Source organism: Myotis nattereri (assembly GCF_964212035.1).
Source record: "Myotis nattereri genome assembly, chromosome: 16".
Taxonomy (NCBI): Eukaryota; Metazoa; Chordata; class Mammalia; order Chiroptera; family Vespertilionidae; genus Myotis; species Myotis nattereri.
The window spans coordinates 54,225,877-54,249,180 of record NC_138091.1 but is presented as its reverse complement, the minus strand read 5'-3'; the positions used below and the strand labels follow the sequence as shown (position 1 = coordinate 54,249,180).

Genomic DNA, 23,304 nt, shown 5'->3' with positions numbered 1-23,304 from the left:
GCGTACTGCCCCCAACATCACTGCGATGAGCCGGTTAATTAAAACACCAGCGCGCGGGGAGCGGAGAACGCGGCTCGTCCCGCTGCTCGGCAGCGGCCAGACATCTGCCGTGAACATCTGTGGATGAGCTGCAGCGAATGTCCCCGCAGCGTCTGTCCCCGCGTCCCTGCACAGGCCATCTCCCAGCCCAGGGAGAGGCCTCTGTCGCAGAAGCCGAGCCGCAACGCTCAGAATTCAGATGACCTCACATCCCGTTGACCTATTTTCAAATTAACTCGGTGCCGCTCGCATGGAACGGCTCCCCGAGGCCAGGAGGCAAGGCTGCAGGGAAGCCCCCCTCCTCCTGCAGAACCCGCGGCAACGCCACGCATGTAGCCCACGCTATCTCCGTCCCAAACCCCTTTCCGCTCAAACAGTCACCATCTTGCTATGGGCTGCACTGTGCCCCCCCAATTCCATGTGTTGGAGTCCTAACCCCCCGCACCCAGAATGTGACCTTATGTGGAGGCAGGTCTTTACAGAGGTCACCAAGTTGACATGCGGTCACCAGGGTGGGCCCTCATCCGCCGTGACCGGCATCCTTATAAGACACAGAAATCTGTCCAGCCAGCGCGGCTCAGTGGGTTGAGCATCAACCCAGGCACCAGGAGGTCACCAGTTCGATTCCCGAGCAGGGCACATGCCTGGGTTGCGGCTCGATCCCCAGTGTGGGGCGTGCAGGAGACAGCTGATAAATGTTTCTCTCTCATCAATGTTTCTACCTCTCTCTCCCTTTCCCTTCCTCTCTCTGAAGTCAATTTTTTAAAAAAACATTTGTTTTTAAAAAAGAGGAAATGTGGATAGAGACACAGGCACAGGGAGAAGGCCACGTGAGGATGAAGGCAGAGGTCTCGGCGATGCTTCTACAAACCAGTGAACGCCAAGGACCCCGAAGCAGGGGAGCGGCCTGAGGCAGACCCCAGACCCCGCACAGCCCGGGAAGGACCCGCCCTGCCGACACCGGGCGCTACACCCTCGGCGGGACTTCCCCTCCAGACGGAGACAGTAAATGCTGCTGTCGGGTCCTCCAGCAACTCAGCAAACCCTCCGCGTCTGTACCGGAGTCCCCGCGGGAGGAAAGGGCTGGCCCTGTACCTGAGGGTGGTCCCGGCCAAGAATGAGCCTGAGGGGCTCACAGCCCCGGCCCACACCTGTCACAGGAAAAACGTACGACCAAGAAAGGGCGTGGCACAAAGCACAGGCTCCCACCTGACGCCCCCACCCCACGATCCGGGCCACCTCCGAGGGTGCCTCCTCGGCCTGCCCCCTCCGCCTGGCTCCACCTCTGCGACCACGGGGATCGGGAATGCTTTCGGGTGCAAACGTGGGCAGGGAGGAATCTGCACTCTTTCTACACATCTTCTAGGACCTGAGCCCCCACGCCCGCCCTGGGGACAGAGGACAGCTCTTTGCATAAGCCATGGGACTAGTTCACGCCTGTCAGCGTCCCAACCCCACAGCTATCACCCACTGACCAGGTATGGGGGGGGGGGTGCTTAGAGGAGCCACAGCCTGGACTTCCCCATCTCAACCCTCACTGCTCACGAGGTCACCGGGTTCTTTGTAACTTGGTCCCCCCCAAGACCCATGAAGTCAGAGGCACCAGGAGTGGGCCCCGCCGCCGTGTTTTTCCGCGAGGCTCTGCTGTAGCCAGGCTGACTCCCCACGGAAACCGGCTCCGCCCCCAGCCCTGCTGTGACTCCTGCAGACATGACTGTCTAACGGCCTCTGGGGCCGTGGTTTTCTTTCTTTTTATTATTTGAGTTGTTTAAAAATGATATCTGATAACAGATTCCAAAAACACCATCCTGGGGCCATTTCCCGAAGGCGCTGAGCTGTTCACGCAACCCTGCCCTGTGTGAGCAAGGCGTGCGTTCGCACCTACACCCGCGAGGACCGGGCAGAGCCGCCCGGGCCAGCCCTGCGCCTGCCCATCTCGCAGACTGCGCGTCGGAGGCGGGAGCACCTCTCCCTGCAGCCCCTGCTTCTGGGAATTTCCAACCCACAAAAGGCCGGCAGGAAGCGATGTGACGGTGGGAAGATACGGATCTTCTGTGGGGTGTGCATGTGGGGGTGCCTGTGGGGGTGCGCACAGGCGCAGTGTCGTGCCTGTCATGCACAGGGGGTTGCATGTGTGTGGAGGTGTGCAGATGCATGTAGAAGTGTGCATGGGTGTGCCTGTGTGCACAAGCACAGGGTATGCACAGCATATACATACACACATGTGAGCACATACATGAGTGTGTGTGGGTGTGCACAGTGGTATGCATGTGCACATGTGTGCGCACGTGGGTGCACGTGTGTAGAGGAAGAAATGGCGGCAGGGGCGTATTTCAGATGGTGGGACTTTTCAGCAGGGCCTCGCTGTCGGGGGCTCCCCATCTTCACGCTCTGGCCCTGTGATGGGCGGTGACAGCCTGGCCCATGGCTACCCACAGCCGCTGTCTGTGCCATCCATGGCTTCTTGGGCTGCCCACACACCGGTCCCTCTTCTCCCTCCTCCCCTCACGCTCGCCCCATCTGACTCCCTGCAGGAGCGTCGAGGGCAGGGAAATGCCTCCTCTCAGGCCATTTCCGAGGGAGCTGGGCAGGCGTTAGCTGCCCTGCAGCGCTCGGCTCCAGAGGGAGGGGGTGGGCACAGCACTGAGCAGCACAGCGCGCTGGTGGGCGGCGAGTGGGCACGCCTGGCTCTGAAGTGGCCTGCACGGTGTGAACAGCTTGGCATGGCAACAAAATGCCACCGGGGCAGGAGCCAGAGGGAGCGATGGGCTGGCTCCCTCTCCCAGCTCCGGCCCTGGCACAGCTCCCTGCCCCGTTCCTTCCAGCTCAGGTGCCGTTTGGCCAGACAGGGCGGAGGTGCTATTTCAAGGCGGCACCCTGTGCCCCAGAACCTGGGATGGTGCTCCCCAGCGCTGCCACACCGTGTAGCCCAGCCGCTGGTCAGTCCCCGTCACCACCCTCACTTACATGTGCCTCCTGGAGCACACAGCCCCACCCTCTAACCACCAGTCTCCCGCCTCCCACTGCATCAGAGCGACCTGGAAAGGCAAGACCGGGGAAGGAGTGGGCGTCGCCAGCCCAGCTCACACCCTCCAGGCCTTACTGGCCTCCAGCCCCCAGACAGGCCCAGGAAGGAGCCCGGTTCCGGAAGAGAAACTGCGTCTCCCCAAGACCAGCGGGCAGAGGGGACTCCACTTCCACGACACGGCTCCATCCCACTGGCCAGTATTAGTCAGCCCCTGAGCACAAACACCAGGTACCGGCCGGCCCAGAGATGGAGAACTCAATCGGAGAACTCAGCAGCGTGAGCAGCACAGTGAGAGCAGCACAGTGTGAGCAGCACAGTGAGAGCAGCACAGTGTGAGCAGCACAGTGTGAGCAGCACAGTGAGAGCAGCACAATGTGAGCAGCACAGTGAGAGCAGCGCAGTGTGAGCAGCACAGTGAGAGCAGCGCAGTGAGAGCAGCACAATGTGAGCAGCACAGTGAGAGCAGCGCAGTGTGAGCAGCACAGTGAGAGCAGCGCAGTGAGAGCAGCACAGTGTGAGCAGCGCAGTGAGAGCAGCACAGTGAGAGCACAGTGTGAGCAGTGCAGTGTGAGCAGCACAGTGAGAGCAGCACAGTGTGAGCAGCACAGTGAGAGCAGCACAGTGTGAGCAGCACAGTGAGAGCACAGTGTGAGCAGTGCAGTGTGAGCAGCACAGTGAGAGCAGCACAGTGTGAGCAGCACAGTGAGAGCAGTACAGTGTGAGCAGCGAAGTGAGAGCAGCACAGTGAGAGCAGCACAGTGTGAGCAGCACAGTGAGAGCAGCACAGTGTGAGCAGCGAAGTGAGAGCAGCACAGTGAGAGCAGCACAGTGTGAGCAGCACAGCGAGAGCAGCACAGCAAGAGCAGCACAGTGTGAGCAGCACAGTGAGAGCAGCGAAGTGAGAGCAGCACAGCGAGAGCAGCACAGCGAGAGCAGCACAGTGTGAGCAGCACAGTGTGAGCAGCACAGTGTGAATACGCTTCCCTGGCGCATCCCAAACGTGGCCAGGGGCCCCGTCGGGAGGAGGAGGTGGGTGAGACTGAGCACGTGGAGCAGGGCTCCGGGGGATGGGCTCCCCTTCCGGGCACTCACCTCTGCAGCTCCTTCAGGGACACTGTAACCCGCAGGCCGTGGCCCAGGACGTAGAGAGCGGCCAGGATGTCCGCCCACTGCACCATCTCCCCCAGAGGCCCGCCCTTCAGCACCCTCGGGCTGAACACGTCCCCAGACTCCTCCGTCAGGAAGCCGATGTGGACGAGGATCTGGGGGGACACAGAGGGTCAGCACGGAGGAGAGACAGCCCTGCCACCCAGGGAGACCCGGCCAGCAGCAGACACCGTCTCCAAGCTGGGCCTGGGCACGTGGGGAGCCAAGGGGCAGCGTGACCGTGCTGGGCACTGGGCTACAGTGAGCAAGACAGTCACACCTGCCCTCACGGCGCTTACGTTCCAGATGGAAGAGGAGACAACAGTGAACACAGACAAGAGAGAATTTCATGAAATGATAGGGACTCTGAAAGAAACAGACAGGATGGTGGAAGTCAGGTAAGTATTTATTGGATGGATGGTGGATGGATGGATGGATGGATGGATGGATGGGTGATGGATGGATGGATGCATGCATGGATGGATGGATGGATGGATGGATTGATGATGGATGGTGGATAGATGGATGGATGGATAATGGATGGATAGATGGATGGATGGATGATGGATGGTGGATGGATGGATGGATAGATGGATGGGTGATGGATGCATGCATGGATGGATGGATGGATGGATGGATGATGGATGGTGGATGGATAGATGGATGGGTGATGGATGCATGCATGGATGGATGGATGGATGGATGGATGATGGATGGTGGATGGATAGATGGATGGGTGATGGATGCATGCATGGATGGATGGATGGATGGATGGATGATGGATGGTGGATGGATGGATGGATAATGGATGGTGGATGGATGGATGGATAGATGGATGGGTGATGGATGCATGCATGGATGGATGGATGGATGGATGGATGATGGATGGTGGATGGATAGATGGATGGGTGATGGATGCATGCATGGATGGATGGATGGATGGATGGATGATGGATGGTGGATGGATGGATGGATAATGGATGGTGGATGGATGGATGGATGATGGATGGTGGATGGATAGATGGATGAGTGATGGATGGATGGATGGATGGATGGATGATGGATGGTGGATGGATGGATGGATGATGGACGGTGGATGGATAGATGGATGGGTGATGGATGGATGGATGGATGGATGGATAATGGATGGTGGATGGATGGATGGATGGATAATGGATGGTGGATGGATAGATGGATGGGTGATGGATGGATGGATAATGGATGGTGGATGGATGGATGGATGATGGATGGTGGATGGATGGATGGATGATGGATGGTGGATGGATGGATGGATGATGGATGGTGGATGGATGCATGGATGATGGATGGTGGATGGATGGATGCATGGATGATGGGTGATGGATAGATGGGTGATGGATGGATGGATGAACCAATGAACCCTCCCAAACAGGCTACATCCTTCCCAACCTTCCAGACAAAGGCCACAACATTTCCGCCCAACAAGAACCAGATGTCTACAGAATGTAGGGCCTTTAAGGGGTAGGATCTTGTCTTTCCCAAACCTGAAAAGGCCTCAGGCCACAATGTGCCTCTAACCTGCCTTTGCCTCCCCTCCCCTTTCCGGCTCAAATTCAAATAAATTCTATAAAACTCTTTCGAGGGCACACCCAGTGTCCCCTTGGAGCCCTGGGGCCCTGTGCTCACTTCCTAAGCGCTCTGGGCTCAGCCCCCTGGACACGGACAGGGGGTCAGGTACCTGCTTCTGGTCCCTCTGGGCACCCCCCAGCTTCCGCGCCAGGCGCTGGGCGGCCAGTGCCCACTGGGCCGTGAGCCGCCGGGTCCGTTTCTTCATGAAGATCAGAGACTCCTTCCCGCTGCCCATCAGGCCCAGGAGGTGGGACAGGTCGCTCCGGAAAACCGCCTGGAGGGGAGGCCAGTCCTCGGCTCTCACTCTCAGGCCCGCAGCCGCGCCATCGCCACCCCCTGCTGCCCGGGGGACGGGACTGGCACCTCCCGCAGGCTGGGCCTGCTCTGGCTTCTCCCGCCCTTTCTTAGCAGCCCACTAGCCCCACAGTGGGGGCCCCTGCTCCCCCTCCCCAGCCACGCAGGCCTGTCCGGAGCCTCAGGAGCTGCTCGGCTGTCACAGTCCCCAGGGACCCAGGCGCTGCCAGGAGGCAGGAAGGGCAGTGGTCAGGGCAGGGCCCGAAGGCCAGGGAGGCCCGGCCGCCTTCCCGGGGAACCAGATAACCGTGCCTTGAACTAGCTCAACTCTCTGGACCTCCAATCCATCATCTGCTAAACTCATCACATCAGGGCCCCGGAAGGTTCAAGTACAGAGTACCTGGCACACAGGAGGCCCTCAAGGAGGGCAGCTACTGTTACTGTTATTCTAGTCCATTAAGGGGGAGCCTCTAGGGCCCCAGGTTTGCGGCATCCCCAGAAGGTGGGCGGGCACTGTCAGGCTGGCTTCCCGTCCGGCAGGGCAAGCTGGGACCTGCCCACCCACCGGGCAGGGCGCCAGGGGCCAAGGGTGTCCGGCCTGGCCAGATGACCCCACCACCATGCCCTCACGAGCCCACCCACTCCCAGGCCTACCTGGGCCTTGGGGAGGGGCTTGGGGGCCGCCTGCGTGGCCGTCTGGTTCCTCCAGGGCAGCGGGGGGCAGAACCACTCGACCTCGCTGAGGTAGATGAGGAAGGAGCACTCGGTGCCGTCCACCCCGAAGAAGGCATAGCAGGGGTCAGACGTCCAGCGGGCGCGCATCCACTGCGAAGAGGCCAGCCTGGGTCCGGGAGCCGGGGCCGCCCGCACGCGCCCTCGCGCGCCCCCTGCACACACGGCCCTGGGGATCCCGAGGTCCCCCGGGACGGGGACGGGCCTCTGGGGCCCACCCTACAGATGCAGCGACGGGCAGAGCAGGGAAGAGAGGCTGAACCAGGCCCCCAGGCCCCTGGCCCGGCCCGGGAACCTCAGGGAGGGCCAGGCCAGACGGCCACCCTCCAGGTCCAGAGAGAGACCCCGGGGAAACAAAGCCAGGCCGGACACGGCGGGAGGGGTGGCAGCTGGGCCTCGCTGCGTCCACTGGGCCAAGGTCAGAAGCAGCCCAAGGACCAGGGCTGGGGCAGGACACCCACAGTGCTCTGCGGGGAGGGGTCTGGGGTGCCGCCCCACCCTCTCAGGGAGCCCAGAACCAGTGAGGAGCTGCTTTTACGGCCGCGCGCTGCCCCATGGACAGACTTCCTGCAGCCGTCGGTCCCGGGAGGTGGGCCCCCATGAGGGAGTCTCAGTGCAGCTGGTTAAACCCCGAGGGGTGAAGACAGACCACGTCCCCTCCTCGTGTGAATTTGCTGGGAACCGGGCTGCTGGAGGAGCACCCGTATATTTAACAGCTCGTTTGCTATAAAAAGGGCTAGAACGTGGCTCAGCCTGGGACTGGGGGGTGGGCCAGGCCGATGGCCCTCACAGAGACGCAGTTACCCCGAGGTTGGCCCTGCCCGCCAGTGCCAGGGTCAGGGCGGGGGCCTGGGCAGGGAGGCCATAGCTAGCGGACAGCCCTGCCAGCGGATCCCAGAGCTCGTCTGGGGGCGGCCCCCACGGAGGAGCCCCCTTCCTGGCCACCCCCACCCCCGGCCTCAGCCCCAGGCCTCACCTCCACCTTCCCCGAGCAGTCAGGAAACTTGGGGTCACTGGGCGCCTCACATTGGTCCCGCCGGCCTTCAGACACTGGGGGGAGAAGGTCATCTTGCTGAGGACCCGGGCCTGGGCCTGACCCCGAGGGGAGAGGCGTGAGGAGCAGAGGGTCTGGGCGGGGAGGGGGGGCAGGAGCTGGCACAGTCTTCAGTCTGCGTTTTCTCACCTGAAGGCCACCCGCCAGGAGGCCCCCAGTCCTAGGCTGCCCCTCCTTAGGGGGTTCAGACCCAGTGAGGAGCTGGCTATGGATCAGCCGCCTGGATGGGCAGACCTCATGCACCCAAATGTACCCCCACTTTTCTCAGGGGCAGAGGTGGGGCCTACAGCCCCCAATTGCTGCTCCCACATTGAGGGGAATGGAGGGGCCACCTGAGTCTCCAGCGACCTGTCCTCAGCACCCTCATGGCAGGTCCGGGGGGGTGGGACCCCATGTCGCCCTGCGGAGAACCTAGGGTGCCCTGCGGGAGAAGGCAGGGACCCCGAGGCCATCCCAGCCAGGTACACTGGCCCCGGGGAAGGGGTGCCCTGGCCCATCCTTGCTGTGCAGGACCAGGCTGTACACACCCCGAGGGGAGGGGGAGGAGAGGGGAAGGGGGAGGGGAGGAGAGGGGAGGGAAGGGGCAGGGCTCACCCTTGCTGTGCAGGACCAGGCTGTGGCGCAGGATCTGGTCCACCTTCACGGCGATGTCGGAGACGTTCTGCGCGATGGCCTGGATCCGCTCCATGAGGCCGGCCCCTGGGGGCAGCCTGCGGGGAGAAGCCAGGGCTGAGCGGGGAGCCTGCCGGGGACCTGCCCGGGACTCCCGGCTCCCGGCTCCCGGCTCAGTCAGCGAGCACAGGGCAAGGCTGCAGGCTGCCAGGCCGCCACCCCGCCATGCACGGAAAGGCAGTGACGGCAAAGCCGGGCCAGGACACGAAGGGGCCTCTGAGCACGCAGCGCGCAGACAATGCGTCACACGCCGAGCCCACCTGGCCAGGCGTGTCTGCACGGGTGTCAGAGGGCAGTGCCCGAGGCCCAAGCAGCCTGAGAAATTCCTTCAAAAACCAGGACGGGCCGGCCGCACGGCTCAGTGGTTGAGCGTCAACCTCTGAACCAGGAGGTCAAGGCTCGATTCCCGGTCAGGGCACAGGCCTGGGCTGCGGGCTCGATCCCCAGAGTGGGGCGTGCAGGAGGCAGCCGGTCCGTGACTCTCTTTCATCATGAGGTCTCTCTCTCCCTCTCCCTCTCCCTTCCCCTCCCTCTACCCCTCCCCCTCCCTCTACCCCTCCCCCTCCCTCTACCCCTCCCCCTCCCTCTCCCTCCCCATCCCTCCCCCTCCCTCTCTCTCCTTCCCTCCCTCCCTCTCTCTGAAATCAATGAAAACATATTTTAGCCGAAACCGGTTTGGCTCTGTGGATAGAGCGTCGGCCTGCGGACTGAAAGGTCCCAGGTTCGATTCCGGTCAAGGGCATGTACCTTGGTTGCAGGCACATCCCCAGTGGGGAGTGTGCAGGAGGCAGCTGGTCGATGTTTCTCTCTCATCGATGTTTCTAACTCTCTATCTCTCTCCTTTCCTCTCTGTAAAAACTCAATAAAATATATTAAAAAAAAAAAAGAAAAGAAAACATATTTTAAAACAAAGTAGGACAGCAGCAGTCCAGGGGCCTCCTGGGGGCACCCCCCTCCCAGCGCCCGCTGCCCTGAGTCTTCCCGCAGCTCCTCCCGGAAGGACCGTCTCCCACGATAAATCCCCCAAAGCAGCCGGGGCCTTGCCCGCTGTTAACCCTCCCGGAGATCATTGTCAGGTTCCAGGAACGAACACTTCCCAGGGTCTGAGATGTATTTCCTGCCACAAACATCACGGCCCTCCACCCACCACCAAGACTCGCGTGGCCTGATCTGGGAGAATTTACTCCCTCCTGCTGATGACGACTGTGCTGTGAGGAGGATGCTGGCCAGCGCTCCTGCTCCTGGGGGACAGCCCTGGCTCTGCCCGCCTGCCCGGCCACCTCGGTGCGGGGAGACCCCGGCCTCTCCGGGGAGCGGCCTGCCGCTCTGAGCCCATTAACTCCGCTCCCTTTGATTCTCACCTTGTCCTCTGGCTCTGCAGGCCCCGCAGTTAAGCTCCCCTTTATCCTTTTACAAGAACTGGGTCTTTATTGCCCCACATAATGGAATTACCTACGTCCATGAAGGAGGATTTGTCCGCCTGGGTAAACCCCTCCCCTCCTCCTCTGGGCTGGAGACCTGCCCACTGGGGGAGGCTTCTCTCCGGGCTCCTGAAGGGGGGGGACGGGGGGAGGGGGGGGAGGCAGGGGCGGCAGCGCGTGGAGACCCTGGGCTGTGGCTGCATCACCCCCTCTCTGTCTTCACTCAGCCTCCTGTGTCCAAACTTCCCCTTCTGATAGGGACACCCGTCTCTGGGACAGGGGTCAGGGGTCAGGGCCCAGCCAGAGCCAGGACGTCCTGGTCTTAACTTAGTGACGTCTACAAAGGCCGTATTGCCTTCATCTTTTCTCCCCTACACTTTTATTGATTTCAGAGAGAGGGAGAGAGGGAGGGAAACACCAAGGATGAGAGAGAATCATTGATTGGCTGTCTCCTACCATTGATTGGCATGCCCCCTCTGGGGATGGAACCCACAACCCGGGCATGTGCCCTGACTGGGAATTGAACCGTGACCTCCTGGTTCATAGGTCGACGCTCAACCACTGAGCCACACCAGCCTATTTCCAAATCAGATCCCACCCCTAGGGACTGGGGCTTCGGACGTCAACATGACTTTCTGGAAGACACAATTCAACCCACAACCGTCTCCTGTGAGTTACAAACAAGAGCGAGAAGAGAGTTAAAAGACAAATACTTCTCTTGCCCAGGGCACAGGCCCAGGTTGTGGGCTCGATCCTCAGTGTGGGGCGTGCAGGAGGCAGCCAATCAGTGATTCCCTCTCATCATTGATGTTTCTCTCTCTCTCCCTCTTCCTTCCTCTCCGAAAGCAATAAAAATATAAAAACAAAAAATAAATAAAAGAAATAAAGTGGTTTTTAATCCGTCACAAAAAGTGAGTTCAGGTTCCCCCTCCCACTCCCTCAGGATCTGCTCGCTGACCTGTGCCCCTCTCGTTGGAGAGAAATAACAGCTGGGGGGTGGGTGCCCTTGACTGCCAAGCCCTTGGTCAGTGACTCGCACGTTATCCGGGATGTACTGGAAAGAATGAGGGTCTCAGAGTCAGAGGTCCTGGATTCAAATCCTGGCTCCACCGGACAGCTGTGTGACCTTGGGCAAGTTACCTAACCTCTCTGAACTCAGGGGCCGGCTCCTAAAAAACCTGAACAACCTCAACGACCTCACAGGGCGGTGGTAAGGCTTAGCCCTCGGGCGGAATGTAAGATGCTCTGCATGCAGCAGGCACTCAATAGATGCTGCCTCGCCCGGCCTACAGCCGCCACCCCACCCCCGAGAGGCAGTGGCATAAATCCAGCCGCAGAGCCGAGCACTTTACTTTTTGGGGGGATTCAGCAGTTTTCCTTCGACAAGCGCCTCTGCATAAAGCACACCAGTGGCTCGGCTTTAAATAGTGCAGATGGCAGCTGTCTGATTTAACAAGTTCAGCCCGTTCGACACAGAACTCTCGGCGTGACTATTATTACACTGGCCTGAGCACGCGGGCAGCTTTCTATTTTCAAATACAGTAAGATTAGGCTCCGTCTCAGAGAAGCTTTAAAAAAAAAAAAGAATAAAAGTCGATGCCCTGAGACCTGGGCCCTTCCCCTGCTGGAGCCCCGTCCTTCCTCTGGGAACCGCAGACCTGGGTAGGGCCCTCGCCCCCCTAAAGGTGCCCCCGTGGCCCAAATCAGACTGAGAGACGGCGGCCCACACACAGCCCGGGCTGGGTGCGAGGGGGAGCGCCACGGCTGGCGATCTGCTGGCACCTGCTGAGGAGGCCACCCCGCCCTGCCCCACGGGGAGAGGACTAGCAGGTGCCCCACCCCTCGCTGTGCCCGAACCCTTCCCACTGCCCTCCGTGGGGCACAGGAGAGAGCCCGCCCAAACCCCAGGAGCTCTGAGCTGGACGGGACCTCAGTACCTGCAGGCCTGCCGCCCCTTCTTTGAGGAGGGAACTGGCCCGAGAAGGCGGAAGCCAGCCCCACTGGGTCTGCCTTGCTCCGTCCACTGCAGCTGCACCACACACAGTTCTGTGTCCTCGGCGCGCGAGGCCTGGCCTGCACACCTACCGAGCACCAGAAACCCCCCGCCAGGATCCCTTCTTACTTGGGAAGTAAAGAAAGCCAGGCCAGGCTCTGGCCAGCCCGCGAGGCAATCAGCGGGCCAGCCGGCCTTCCCTGGCACCTGAGGAGCTGGCGCCCAGGACGCCTGGGGAAGGAGGGTTCATCTCCAGCTCCTCCCATGATGTGTGAGGGTTACATTCAATTAACGGGGGATCGATTTTTGCACAGCTGGCCACCGTGCTTGCTGGGAGTTATTTTATTATGAAACTGAGCGCTTTCCTTTAAAAACACGGAGACTCCCGCACCAGGTGCCCACAGACACAGGGAACCCCCTCCCTGCGTTTTCACTGCTCCCTTCTCGGCCCACCTTCACCCCCATCCAGAGCCCCTGGTGCTGTGGGGGCTCCAAACAGATGACCACGGGCCTGCCAGCCCTTCCTCCAGCAAGAACCCAGATGACTCCTCTGTCCGAACCAGGAAATATACATACACACATGCCTACATGTGCCAGGTAGATAGATAGATGATAGACAGGTAATAGATAGATAACAGACAGATGATAGATGATAAATGATAGATAGATGATAGATGATAAATGATAGATAGATGATAGACAGGTAATAGATAGATAATAGACAGATGATAGATGATAAATGATAGATAGATGATAGATGATAAATGATAGATAGATGATAGACAGGTAATAGATAATTGATAGATAGATGATAGATGATAAATGATAGATGACAGATGATAAATAATAAATAGATGATAGACAGGTAATAGATAGTTGATAGATAGATGATAGATATAGATGATAAATGATAGATAGATAATAGGTGATAGATTATAGACGATAAATAACAGATAGATAGATGAGAGATGATAGATAATAGATAGATGATAGATATCTTCCCACTTTTGATGGGAACAGAGCTGGAGTTGGGCTGGGGGTGTTTAGAAGCATTTTCTAGTTTTTAAATAAAGCTTTTCAGAACAAAATTTTTTTGGCGGGGGGGGAACGCCTGATCTCATTCCCCTCAGACAGGAATTCTGACATGTCCACTTTCTGCCGTCTTTTCTGTGTGTTTATTTTTGTTCAGTTTTACACACTATGAGACCCAACTCTATGATTGCTAGGTACGTAACTGCTTTCTTCACATCTTCCCTTCCCATTAAAATCCCCGCATCTCTGCCCTGGCCGGTGGCTCAGCTGGTTGGGGCATCGTCCCCGTACACCAACAGGTTGAGGGTTCGGTTCCCAGTCAGGGCACATACGAAGGTTGCAGGTTTGATCCCCGGATAGGCACTTACAGGGGCAACCGATCGATGTTTCTCTCTCACATCAATGTTTCTCTCTCTCTCCCTTCCCCTCTCTCTGCCGTAAAATCAACAAAAACATGTCCTCTGGTGAGGATTAAAAAAGGAAAAAATCCCCGCATTTCCCCCTCAACACACTTGTCTGCGGATGGCTGCCCACGCCCTCTGAGCGGAGGTGCCGTCCGTCCGTCCGTCCGTCCGTGTCTCACCGCCCCTCACCGCGGGCACCGAAATCGCGGCTCGAACTTCCTGACTCTACTGAAAGGCCACAGTGAGCACCAGGGGAAGCACTGGCCCCGAGGGCAAGAGCCTTCCTAAGACGGAGTCCCGGGGGGACTGCCAGGTCAGGGGGTGGCCGTGTTTCCGATTCCGGCCCACAGCAGCGGGCGCCCGGGTTGAGGTGCCCAGGATCCCAGAGGCAGCCCAGCAACAACGTGGGGAGGAGGGAGCAAGCCCGGGACACTCCCGCTGTCTCTCCGGAGCCAGAAGCAACTGTCCCTGAAATCATGGCTCTGCCGGGGGGCTCCATGGGCTCTGCTGGTCATGATGGACGGTCGCTATTTCCCGGACTGGAGCTGGGAGGTGGTATGTGCTCCCCGCCCCCCAGGAGAGGGAGGGCAGGGCAGGGAGGGAGGGGCAGGCCAGCCAGGAAGAAACCCAGAGACACACTGAATGTGCCTCTACACAAACTTCTAAGATTCTGGCGGGCCTGTCAGCGTGGCTCAGTGGTTGAGCGTCAACCTATGAACCAGGAGGTCACGGTTCGATTCCCGGTCAGGGCACAGGTCCACATTGCCGGCTCCATCCCCATAGGGGGGCGCGCAGGAGGCAGCCGAAGGATGGTTCTCTCTCATCACTGAGGTTTCTGTCTGCCTCTCCCTTCCCGCCTCTCTCTTCGGAAAGGCCTGGGGCTTTGGCTTTTACATCACACACGCTGGCCGAGACAGAGCTTTGCTGCAAATTGTCTCTAAGTGCGGATTTCAAACAGTGTTTAGCAGGAGCACACTGTCAGCAGATCACCCTGGCTGAGGGACAGCCTTTCCCAAAGGGCGTCGCAGGGCAGGTGAGAGCGCACAGCGAACCACCTCCCAAGGGACCCCAGGGTCCGAAAGGTCGGGCGCAGCTCATCTCCCGGGGGTGGTGGGGCCCAGTACCTCCCCGACAGCCCCGCCTGGGGGCAGGGAGGGCAGGACTCCTAGTCGTGATGTTCCCCCCTCTCTCTCCCCCTTCCCCTCTGAAATCAATAAAACACTTAAAAGAGGAAAAAACGGACAGAACTCCAAACTGCCCCGCTGGGGGGAAGCAGGTGGGACGCCGCCTGTGGCCTGTGGCCTGCGACCCGCGCCCGGTGACGGAGAAGGCGCGGGTGTTGGAAACGCAGGTGTGACGCACTGAGAAGGCCCTGGAAGCCTTGCTCCAAGGCCAGGAAAGGGCCCCGCAGCTTCCACCCGGATGTTTTATTAAAAAGGAGGAAAGACGGGCCACCGACCTGACAGCGTTAACGCTGTCGAACCCAGGGACGCAGAGGCGCTCGGGGTTGCGTGACCTTCGGGCTCTCTGTGTTTTACAGTTTCCCCCACTGAGCTCTAGGAGTGCGTTTGGAGCCTGCACACCTGGGCCCACCCCTCCCCCGCTCCGTGCCCCCTCACCTGTCCAGGGCCGAGTGCCCGTGCCCGTGCCCGGGAGCGCGGTGCGGCTCGCTGCTGTTCTCCAGCCTGGCCAGCGCGTCCATGCGCTTCACCATCAGCTCCAGCAGGTCGCTCATCTTGCGGAGGGCACCGCGGGACTCCAGCCCGCCCGTCACTGCGGGCAGAGGGTGGTCAGTCAGAGGAGGCCGCCCGGTCTCCGGCCGGGGTGGCTCAGACCCCAGCCCCACTCCTGTCTCCCCAGGAAGAGGAGGGGTCAGGGAAGGGAGCCTGCCGCGCCCGTCACCTGCAGGGCTGGGGCCCTCCCTGCCGTGTGGCACTGGGGAAATCTCTAACCTCTCTGGGCCTCAGTTTGGCCTCAGCAGAATCGAGCTGTAGACGTAACCTCAGGCCCAGTAGTGGGACAGGTACCTCCAAGGCCCCCGACGGCCAGCTCCGGACAGAACTTCTGGATCCGGCCTCCATGCGCCCCGCACCTGAACCTCCTGGCCAGACTTGGAGCCCACGTTCCCGGCCCTGGTCCTGACCTGCCATCGAATCTCCAGGACGTGGAGCCCAGGACCTGCACTTCCCTTGCTGCCCACGTGCCTCAGATGCACAGGAGAGGTTGCGAGCCCGGGTTCGAGGGCTCCAGGGCCCTGGTCTCCTGCCGGCCTCGGCTGACCGCATCCCTCCCCGACCCCTGCTCCCTGAACCCCTGTAGAAACCATCGAGAACGAGTCCTGACTCTCAGGCTGGTCTTCAGTTTCCCAAAGACCAAGTCCAAGGCTGAGGGGCTGGGGAGACTGTGCGAAGAATAAAGTGAATGAAAACGAGGTGCTTCAGCCAAGATCGCATCGACCAGCGGCGGGAATTAGGTTAGACTCCAGCCTCCTCCCTGCGTCCGGACGGGTGTGCGGAACATGGGATGAGGCGTCTGTCACATTCTGCCCCGGACTAGAGAACGTGTCAACAGCACGAGGGGCTCTGGATATTAGAGTCGGGGTCCTGGGGGGGGGAGTGAGCGGGAGGAGGCATGAGGGCCCTTCTGGGGGGACCAGGTGACCTCCAGTGTCCCCCCACGCGCCCCCCCAGGGCACCCTCACAACTGGCCCAGCGCCCTTCCGCCTGGATCCTGGCATCTCCTACAGAGAAACCCCACACCCCCTCGGTCCCTCGTCTGCACTGTCCCACCTCACACTCAGCACCGCCCCCATGTTCACGGAGCTGGTGCTGGTGCAGCAGCCGCGCTGGCCCGTGTCCTCTGAAGGTCCAGGTCCTGGGAAGCGGACGTGTCACCCCGCCTATCAGGGGAGGGAAGGAAGGCCCGGGAGGGCTCGGAGGTGGGATGAACTCACTACCCGCGAGCTTGGATGGCTGATACCCTGACGTTCCTGCCGGGCCTTGGGCTTCCGCAGGTTTAAAGAGGTGGATGGGAAGGCGAGGGGATGAGTGTAACGGGGCACAGACGGAAGGCGAGGGGATGAGTGTAAGTGCCCCCCAGAGCACCCCCTCGATGACAGGACAGGGAGCCAGTCAGCTGAGCCGGGGGGTGGGGGGTGTTGAGAGAATGCACTTCAAAGAGAGACGTCGGAGAGGAGCAGGGAAAGCCCACTTGCCTCAGTTTCCCGCCCCGCCCCCCCCCCCGGCTCTGCTCCCCTTCCCCATGGCTGAGCGGAGGCCGCCGTGGCGCACTGAGCCAGCGGCACTGCCTGCACCCCCCTGGGCGGGAGGAAGGAGCAGCCCCCACGTGGGAGGAGGCTGCCGGGCCACCACCCAGCGCACCACGTGTGAGCCCCTCCCACCTGAACACGGCCGTGGCTCTCCTCCAGCAGCACACAGCTGGCCGACGGGGGAGCCGGTACAAGCGGGGCCGCCCGTCCCCCAGGCCCATGCTCTGAACCTCCGTCCACTGCCTTGCAAGCAGCACGCGGGCAAAGAGCCGTTAGACCCTGACTGTGCCCGGGAGCTCAGAGATCGGCCTGCCCTCTGCCCCCTGCTGTGCCACAGCCTGGGCCACAGGCACAGAGAGCCTGGACCTCAGACGCAGGAGTCACATTCAGGCACCCCCCCCCCCCCCAACGAAGCGACACCGGCAGCTTCTCCGACGCCTGGGTTGGGCCACGTGGCTCAGAGCCCCTCCCCTGCTGAGAGCCCAGGCGAGAGGAACGGGTGACCACAGCCAGGACCAGGTCCAGGCGGCAGAGGGTCCCACAGCCCAAGCCGAGGCCCCTCTGCCCCCACGTCCACGCGCGAGGCGAGGCGGCAGGATGCCTGGAACAGGGCCCCGGGGCGCCCTCCGCGCTGCTGGCTCGCAGGCCTCCGTCCTCACCCACAGACACGCACTCCGACCCCACGCCCTCTCCCCAGCGATACCTTCTGTGCGGATGGTGAACGGGGAGTCCCCCGGGCGCCGCGCGGAGAGCTGGCCGCCCAGCGACGTCATCAGGAAGCAGAGCGAGAAGAAGCCGATGCCCAGGACGAAGAGCCTGCGGGGAGCAACGGGGGTCACGGCGGCCAACATGCCCTCCCTCCCGTGAGGCCCCCCCACTGGCTGCGTGAACGTGGAAGGGGATGGTGGCGGTCAGGGGCCGAGCTCGGCCAGGTCTCCCATCCGCACAGGAGCCGCTGAGCGGCCACACGGCCATGCGGGGCGAGATGCGCACCAAGGCCTGAGCTCTGGCCTCAGCAAAGGCCCTCTGAGCGTGGCCCAGACCACGGGCGCGGCCTGGAGATGTGGGAGGCACAGTTCCTGAGCCCACCCTGGGGTTACTGAGTCAGACACTGGGGGGGGGGGACGGGAGCACTGAGCTTTCTGAGCTCTCGGCAACGCTGAGACCCGCTGACGTTTGAGAACCGTTCGTGTAGACGGTTCAGCAGGACCGAGGCCGAAACCACCCGCTCGGCCCGGTGCACAGGCCCGGCCGCAGCCGTCTGTCCTGGGTGTGCGACCACCTCCTTATCCCGTTCAAGGGTTTGGGTGTGCCCCCCCCACCCCCGCCCGTCACTACCCAACGGTAAGATCTAGAAGGGCAGGGCCGTGTGGCTGCCTTCTGTGCCGACTCTCCCTAACCCGCATCTTCCCCAGGCAGGCACGCGGTCGGTGGTCAGCCTGTGCCGTGGCCTGGTCAGAGTGGCCAACAGCTGTTAGTGGGGTGTCACATGCGTGTGCTGTCACAATCAGGAGAGCTGGCCGAACACGACTGCTGTTCATGCTTCACCACCGAGTGACTGGCTATTTCCCAGGGGCCAGGAGCCACCCTCCCGTCCACAGCCCCCGCCCCGCTGCTTCCGTACCAGATCCTGGGCCCACCCAGGAGAACTGTGCTCCCAGCAGAGTCCTGGGGTGGCCAGAGGCGGCAGCTGTTCTGGGATTTTATCTTTTTTAAAAAATATATTTTTTAATTGGTTTCAGAGAGGAAGGGAGAGGAAGAGAGAGGGAGAGAAACATCAATGATGAGAGAGAATCATTGATCAGCTGCCTCCTGCACACCCCCCAGTGGGGATGGAGCCCGAAACTGGGGCATCGAACCGTGACCTCCTGAACTGGGCCACACTGACCGGGCTGCTCTGGGGCTTTAAATCGATCCAAGAACTGGATGAACCAACAGAGCTGAAAGGGGATCCCTCCCCGCCCAGGTCAGGTCAGGCTGAGGAACCCCATCTCACAAGGAGCCATGCTCACCATGCGGAGCCCCCCAATCACCCCAGAGGCCTCCAGCCCTCTCACCGCCACCCCATCCTCAAGCCCCACTTTGTCTCTCCGTGCAGGACTGGCGTCATGCATTTTAATCTTCATTGTTGGAAGCTGGCAGAGCAGTATTTAATTAAAACCTGGCCCATTAAAGAAAACACATCGTTGCCGAAGAAAATAAAAGCACCACAAGATCCCCACCCATGTTGAAAGGAAGCTGTTCGAGACCAAATCGGAGAAGGGGCGGGACCCAAAAGCCGAGAGGGGCGGGGGGGGGGGGGGCTTCCTCCCGGAGACAACGGCACAGGACGCGGCTCACTCACTGTCCACCCCCCCCGGCCCTGGGTGTGTGTGGGGGGGTGGGGGGGCAGGCCCTGGGATCCCACAGACGAGAGCCTGCTGGTCTCAAGCCAGCAGCCAGAGGGACCGTGTGAGAGGACGTGGTCGCACACCCAGGAAGGTCCTCCCAGCCTGAGGACCAGACTGGAGTTCCTCGGCCCTCCCTCCCCCTCCCTCCCCCAGCTATGAGGCTGCCCTGAGAGCTGGGGGCCTGAGCTGCCAGGGCCCAAGACCGGCATGAGCAGGTGTCTAGCCTGGAGCCCAGAACCTGAAGTGCCCACACACCCCACCTGCCTCTCTCTCCGCCAGACCCCAGTCCTGAGGCCAGTGCCACCTGCCCGTGAGGACTGCAGAAGGAGTGACATGGCTGGAGGCTGCCCCCATCTTTAGGGACACAGAGACCCACTGAGACCCTGAGGTGAAGGTACACATCTTGGGGGGAGGGAAGCCTGTGCACCCCCAGAGTTTGAAAGAACCAGGGCAGGACCCCAGGGATGCAGCGGGGAGATGGGGTTCCTCAGCCTGGCCTGGGGGTGGGGAGGGATCCCCTTTCAGCTCTGCCAGCTCAAGCTCAGGTCAGCGGCTGGGCTCCTGCAGCCTGGACGGCAGGGCAGAGGGGGGGTCCAGGTTGAGACAGGGTGAGGACCCTCCCAACAGCCCAGGTCAGCTGGCGGTCAGAGGGTGTCCTGAGGAGCAAGACCCCTTCCCCCAGGCACCTGCTTCCCTTGGGAACCTATGTCGGGGCTCCTGAATCTCTCCCCTTTGCCCGCTCAGGCCCTGCCGCCTGAGTCCCCCAGCCTCATGGTCCTCCCGCACCCCCCCGGGAAAGTGGGGTACCGCATGCCCCCCCCCCCCCCCCCCCGTCTCTGGGATGGAGGAATGACCTGCAGGAGAGGCGGGAGCCCCAAGAAGCAAGGTCTCCTCCTCACAGGAGGCCTCAGGGGAGGGGCTCAAACTCGGCCCCTCCCAGAGCCCAAGCCTCAGGCTCCTGTACCCTCTCCAGTGGCCGAGGCCAGAGTGCGCGCCCCCCCTGACCTCCTCTCCTCTGCCGGCATTGGGGGTTGAATCCCCATTAGAGAGGATCCTTGCCCCAACCTCGGGGGCCCCTGTTGGAGACTGCCCGCACCCCACTGGGAGAAGGGGAGTGCTCGCTGAAGGGGGAGGGGAGGGGGGCCCAGGAGGAGGGGGAGCGCGGACCCAGGGCTGCAGGGCCAGAGAGGTGCAGGGCCAAGAACTTTGACGCCAGGGTGGGGTCTGCCAGGAGGGGCGGGACCCAGAGGGGAGGGGAGGGGAGGAGAGGGGCGCCCAGCTGGGCGCTCACCGAGCCCAGGACCACAACCCGGTGCTCCCGGCCCCATCCCCGCCCTCGCACCCGGAGTCCTCTCCAAACCAGACCCACTCGGGACACATCTCAGAATTGCACACCCCTCCCCGCGGGAGCCCGAACCCCAGCGCCACCGGCCGCCTCCAGGAGGGACGCACAGACCGCCCCTCTGCCACCGGCACGCACCCCTGCGGGGACTGACCCTGCGCCCCAGACTCGGGCACCGCTACCCCGCACGACCCTACCCCGCGCACCGCCACCCCGCGCCCTCGGGGAAAAGCCCCCCCACCCCCGCCACCGAGAACTTTACCGAAACGGTCTCAGGGTGACCAGGCATCGCCTGACCATTATCTTCCCCTCGGCGTTGACTGCGATCATCGTTCAAACCGTCCGTCCGGCGGGGAGCGAGGAGCCCAGGCGAGGCCGCGCGCCCCGTCCCGGGCCTGTCCCGCCGCGTCCGGGCCGCGAACCCGCTGCGGCCGAAGCCGAGTCCGAGCGAGGCGGGGCCGGGGGCGCGGGGCTGCGCTGCGGGGCCGCGGGGAAGGGGAAGGGGAGCGCGGCTGCCGGGGCGGCGAGGGCGCCCGGCCGGGCGTCTCTGCGTCTCCGCTCTCCCCGCTTCACATCTTGGGAGCCGGGAGGCGGCGCGCCCCCAGACCGCCGGCCGCGCGTGTGCCCGCTCGGGCTCGCTCGCTGGGCGGGACGGCGCCGCGCGCAGACGGGCTCCCCGCCGCGGGCGCCCTCATCCCGGGCCCGCGCCCTCGGTGCCGGCTACAGGCGGCCCCCGGCCCGCGCCCCGGCCCCCCGCGCCGCCAGCCCGCGCCGCTGCCCGACCCGGCGCCGCTCAGCGCCCATGGCTCCCGGCGCCGGCGCCCTGCCCGCCCGCCGCCCGCCGCCCGGGTGTCCGCGTCCCGCCCGCGCCGCGCTACGCGGGGAGGCGCCGCATTGTTTCCTCGGCGGCGGCTCCGCACCGCGGCCCGGCTTCCCCGGCGCGTCGGCGCCACCTCGTGGCGGAGGCCCCGCAGCGCGCCCTCCCGGCCTGGGCGGGGCGAGAGGACGGGCGGCCGGGATCACCGAGCCGCCCCCGGCGGTATTTCCCCGCCCCCCAACCCTACCCCCAGCCCCAACCCTAACCGCCCCCCGCAAACCCCGCCGTCGGCAGCACCGGGCGCTGCCAGCCCCGAGGGCCCCGGGCTGCAGGCTCCGCGGAGGCAGCGCTGGGCAGGGACGCCCTCCCCGCCGGGGCCGGGGCCGGGGCCTCCCTCCGCTCGGCCTCTGGCCCCCGGTGGCTTCTGCGCTGCACACCGCGCTGGTTTTGCTTTGCGTCCTTCGCCCACCCTCTGGCCCTCTCTGCTCAGACACTGCTCGCCTCCCCTTGGCTTTCTGATCCAAGTTCAAACTCGCCCGTGACCACAAGTTCTTCCAGAAGCGGGGCGGCTGCGCGGGCCCAAGTTCTAACCTCAGACCCTCCAATAACCAGGGTGGGTGTCCGTGCAAGCCCTCGGGCTCCCCGCTGTGACATGGGAGCGACGGGGAGTGCGCGAAGGCCCCTCCATCTCTGTAAGCCCCGTGTGCCCTCCTCCCGGCCCCCCACCCCCCGCTGCTTCTAATGCGGAGACTGGGGAGCCCGCGCTGGGAGGAGCCCCAGGCCCTGAGCTGCCCCCTAGCCCACCGCCAGCCCCACCGGTGACTCATGCTCCTGCTTTTCCTGCTTCTTCTCCATCGAAACCCACCCGGCCCTGCTCCATGATCTCATCGCCTCGCTCCCTGCGAACGCGAAGACCGATGATGAACGGGTGTTGGGGACTAACGAGCTGCTCCAGGAGGGAACAGATTTGCGCTGGGCAAGGACACGCTGACCGGGCCTCGTGCGGGAGAAGTGAGTGTCAGGGCAGGCCGGCCAAGGAGCCAGAGGGCAGGGTCCCTGCCGGGCTCTGAATCGCGCCTGGGCATCCGCATCTGCCACACAATCGTCCCGTCCCCGGGGGTCAAGGCCCAAGCCCCTCTACACTGAGGCTGAAAGGCCCTTCCAGTTGTGTGTGTCGCTCACGAACGCTCAGGGGGGCGCATGCATTTTAGCCCAAAGGGAGGGGAGAGATGGGTCTCCCCGAAGGACAGCCATCTGCAGGGGGTCGTCCGAGAGAGGTGGCCTTCCCTCCGTCGGAAGCCAGAATTCAGGTGAGCCCGGCCGGCGCGGCTCAGTGGTTGAGCATCTACCTCTGAACCAGGAGGTCATGGTTCGATTCCTGGTCAGGGCACATGCAACCCGGGCATGTGCCCTTGGTCGGAATCGAACCTGCGACCCTTCAGTGAATGTGGGTGCAACTATTTCAAGAGTCGGAAAGCTAGGCGTCTCATGTGGAGTTGGATGATTTTAAAATGTAGGCTCCGTTTTTAAAAACGTTGTGCAAGGTAATAAAATCCAGTGGCAAGTCAGCCACCTGGTCCCCTGTGGGTGTCAGGAGGGCAGAGCCGGGAGTCCACCAGCCCCACCCACCCAGCAAGTCCTGGCTTTCCTGAAACCCCCCCTCCCCACTGCCCCCCCCTCCACCTCACAGGCACCCCCCTGCCCCCGGGGGGAGGTCAGCATTCTGGGGTCTCCCTGTGGACTCCTGGTCCCTCACTGTCTCCCCTCACGGGAGCCCTGGCTGCGGCCTCCACCTTCCCAAGGCGCCAAGGTTGCTTCTGGGGAGGGAAGAGGCTAGAAAGAAACAAGCCGTTGACTGCTGTCACCTCGGCAGCAGACACACATTAAGAGGCGACAGGCCACCGTCCTTTGCTGGCGTGCGGAGCGTTAATAATGTCATAACAGCCTTTGCTGACACCGCACACAGATCACCCGCGGGCAACCAGCGGCCCCCCACGGAGCTGCGGCGGCAGCCATGCGGGGAGCCCCAGGGGCGCGCTCTGGCCAAGGCACACCTCACGCTCT

At 62.4% G+C, this 23,304-nt stretch overlaps 1 protein-coding gene across 1 annotated transcript in view; it reads right to left on the bottom strand.

The window, feature by feature from the left end:
- The window catches only part of MGAT5B (alpha-1,6-mannosylglycoprotein 6-beta-N-acetylglucosaminyltransferase B), a 34,751-nt gene extending 13,620 nt beyond the window's left edge, over positions 1 to 21,131 (bottom strand). The window contains exons 1-8 of the mRNA XM_081109151.1: positions 20,686 to 21,131; positions 17,395 to 17,507; positions 15,043 to 15,196; positions 8,496 to 8,611; positions 7,824 to 7,897; positions 6,770 to 6,940; positions 5,931 to 6,095; positions 4,160 to 4,329 (exon numbers count right to left, since the gene is read on the bottom strand). Coding sequence (XP_080965277.1) covers positions 4,160 to 4,329; positions 5,931 to 6,095; positions 6,770 to 6,940; positions 7,824 to 7,897; positions 8,496 to 8,611; positions 15,043 to 15,196; positions 17,395 to 17,507; positions 20,686 to 20,753 — 1,031 coding nt within the window. The 5' untranslated portion in view covers positions 20,754 to 21,131. The remainder of the gene's footprint in view (positions 1 to 4,159; positions 4,330 to 5,930; positions 6,096 to 6,769; positions 6,941 to 7,823; positions 7,898 to 8,495; positions 8,612 to 15,042; positions 15,197 to 17,394; positions 17,508 to 20,685) is intronic.
- Between the last annotated feature and the right edge of the window lie 2,173 nt (positions 21,132 to 23,304).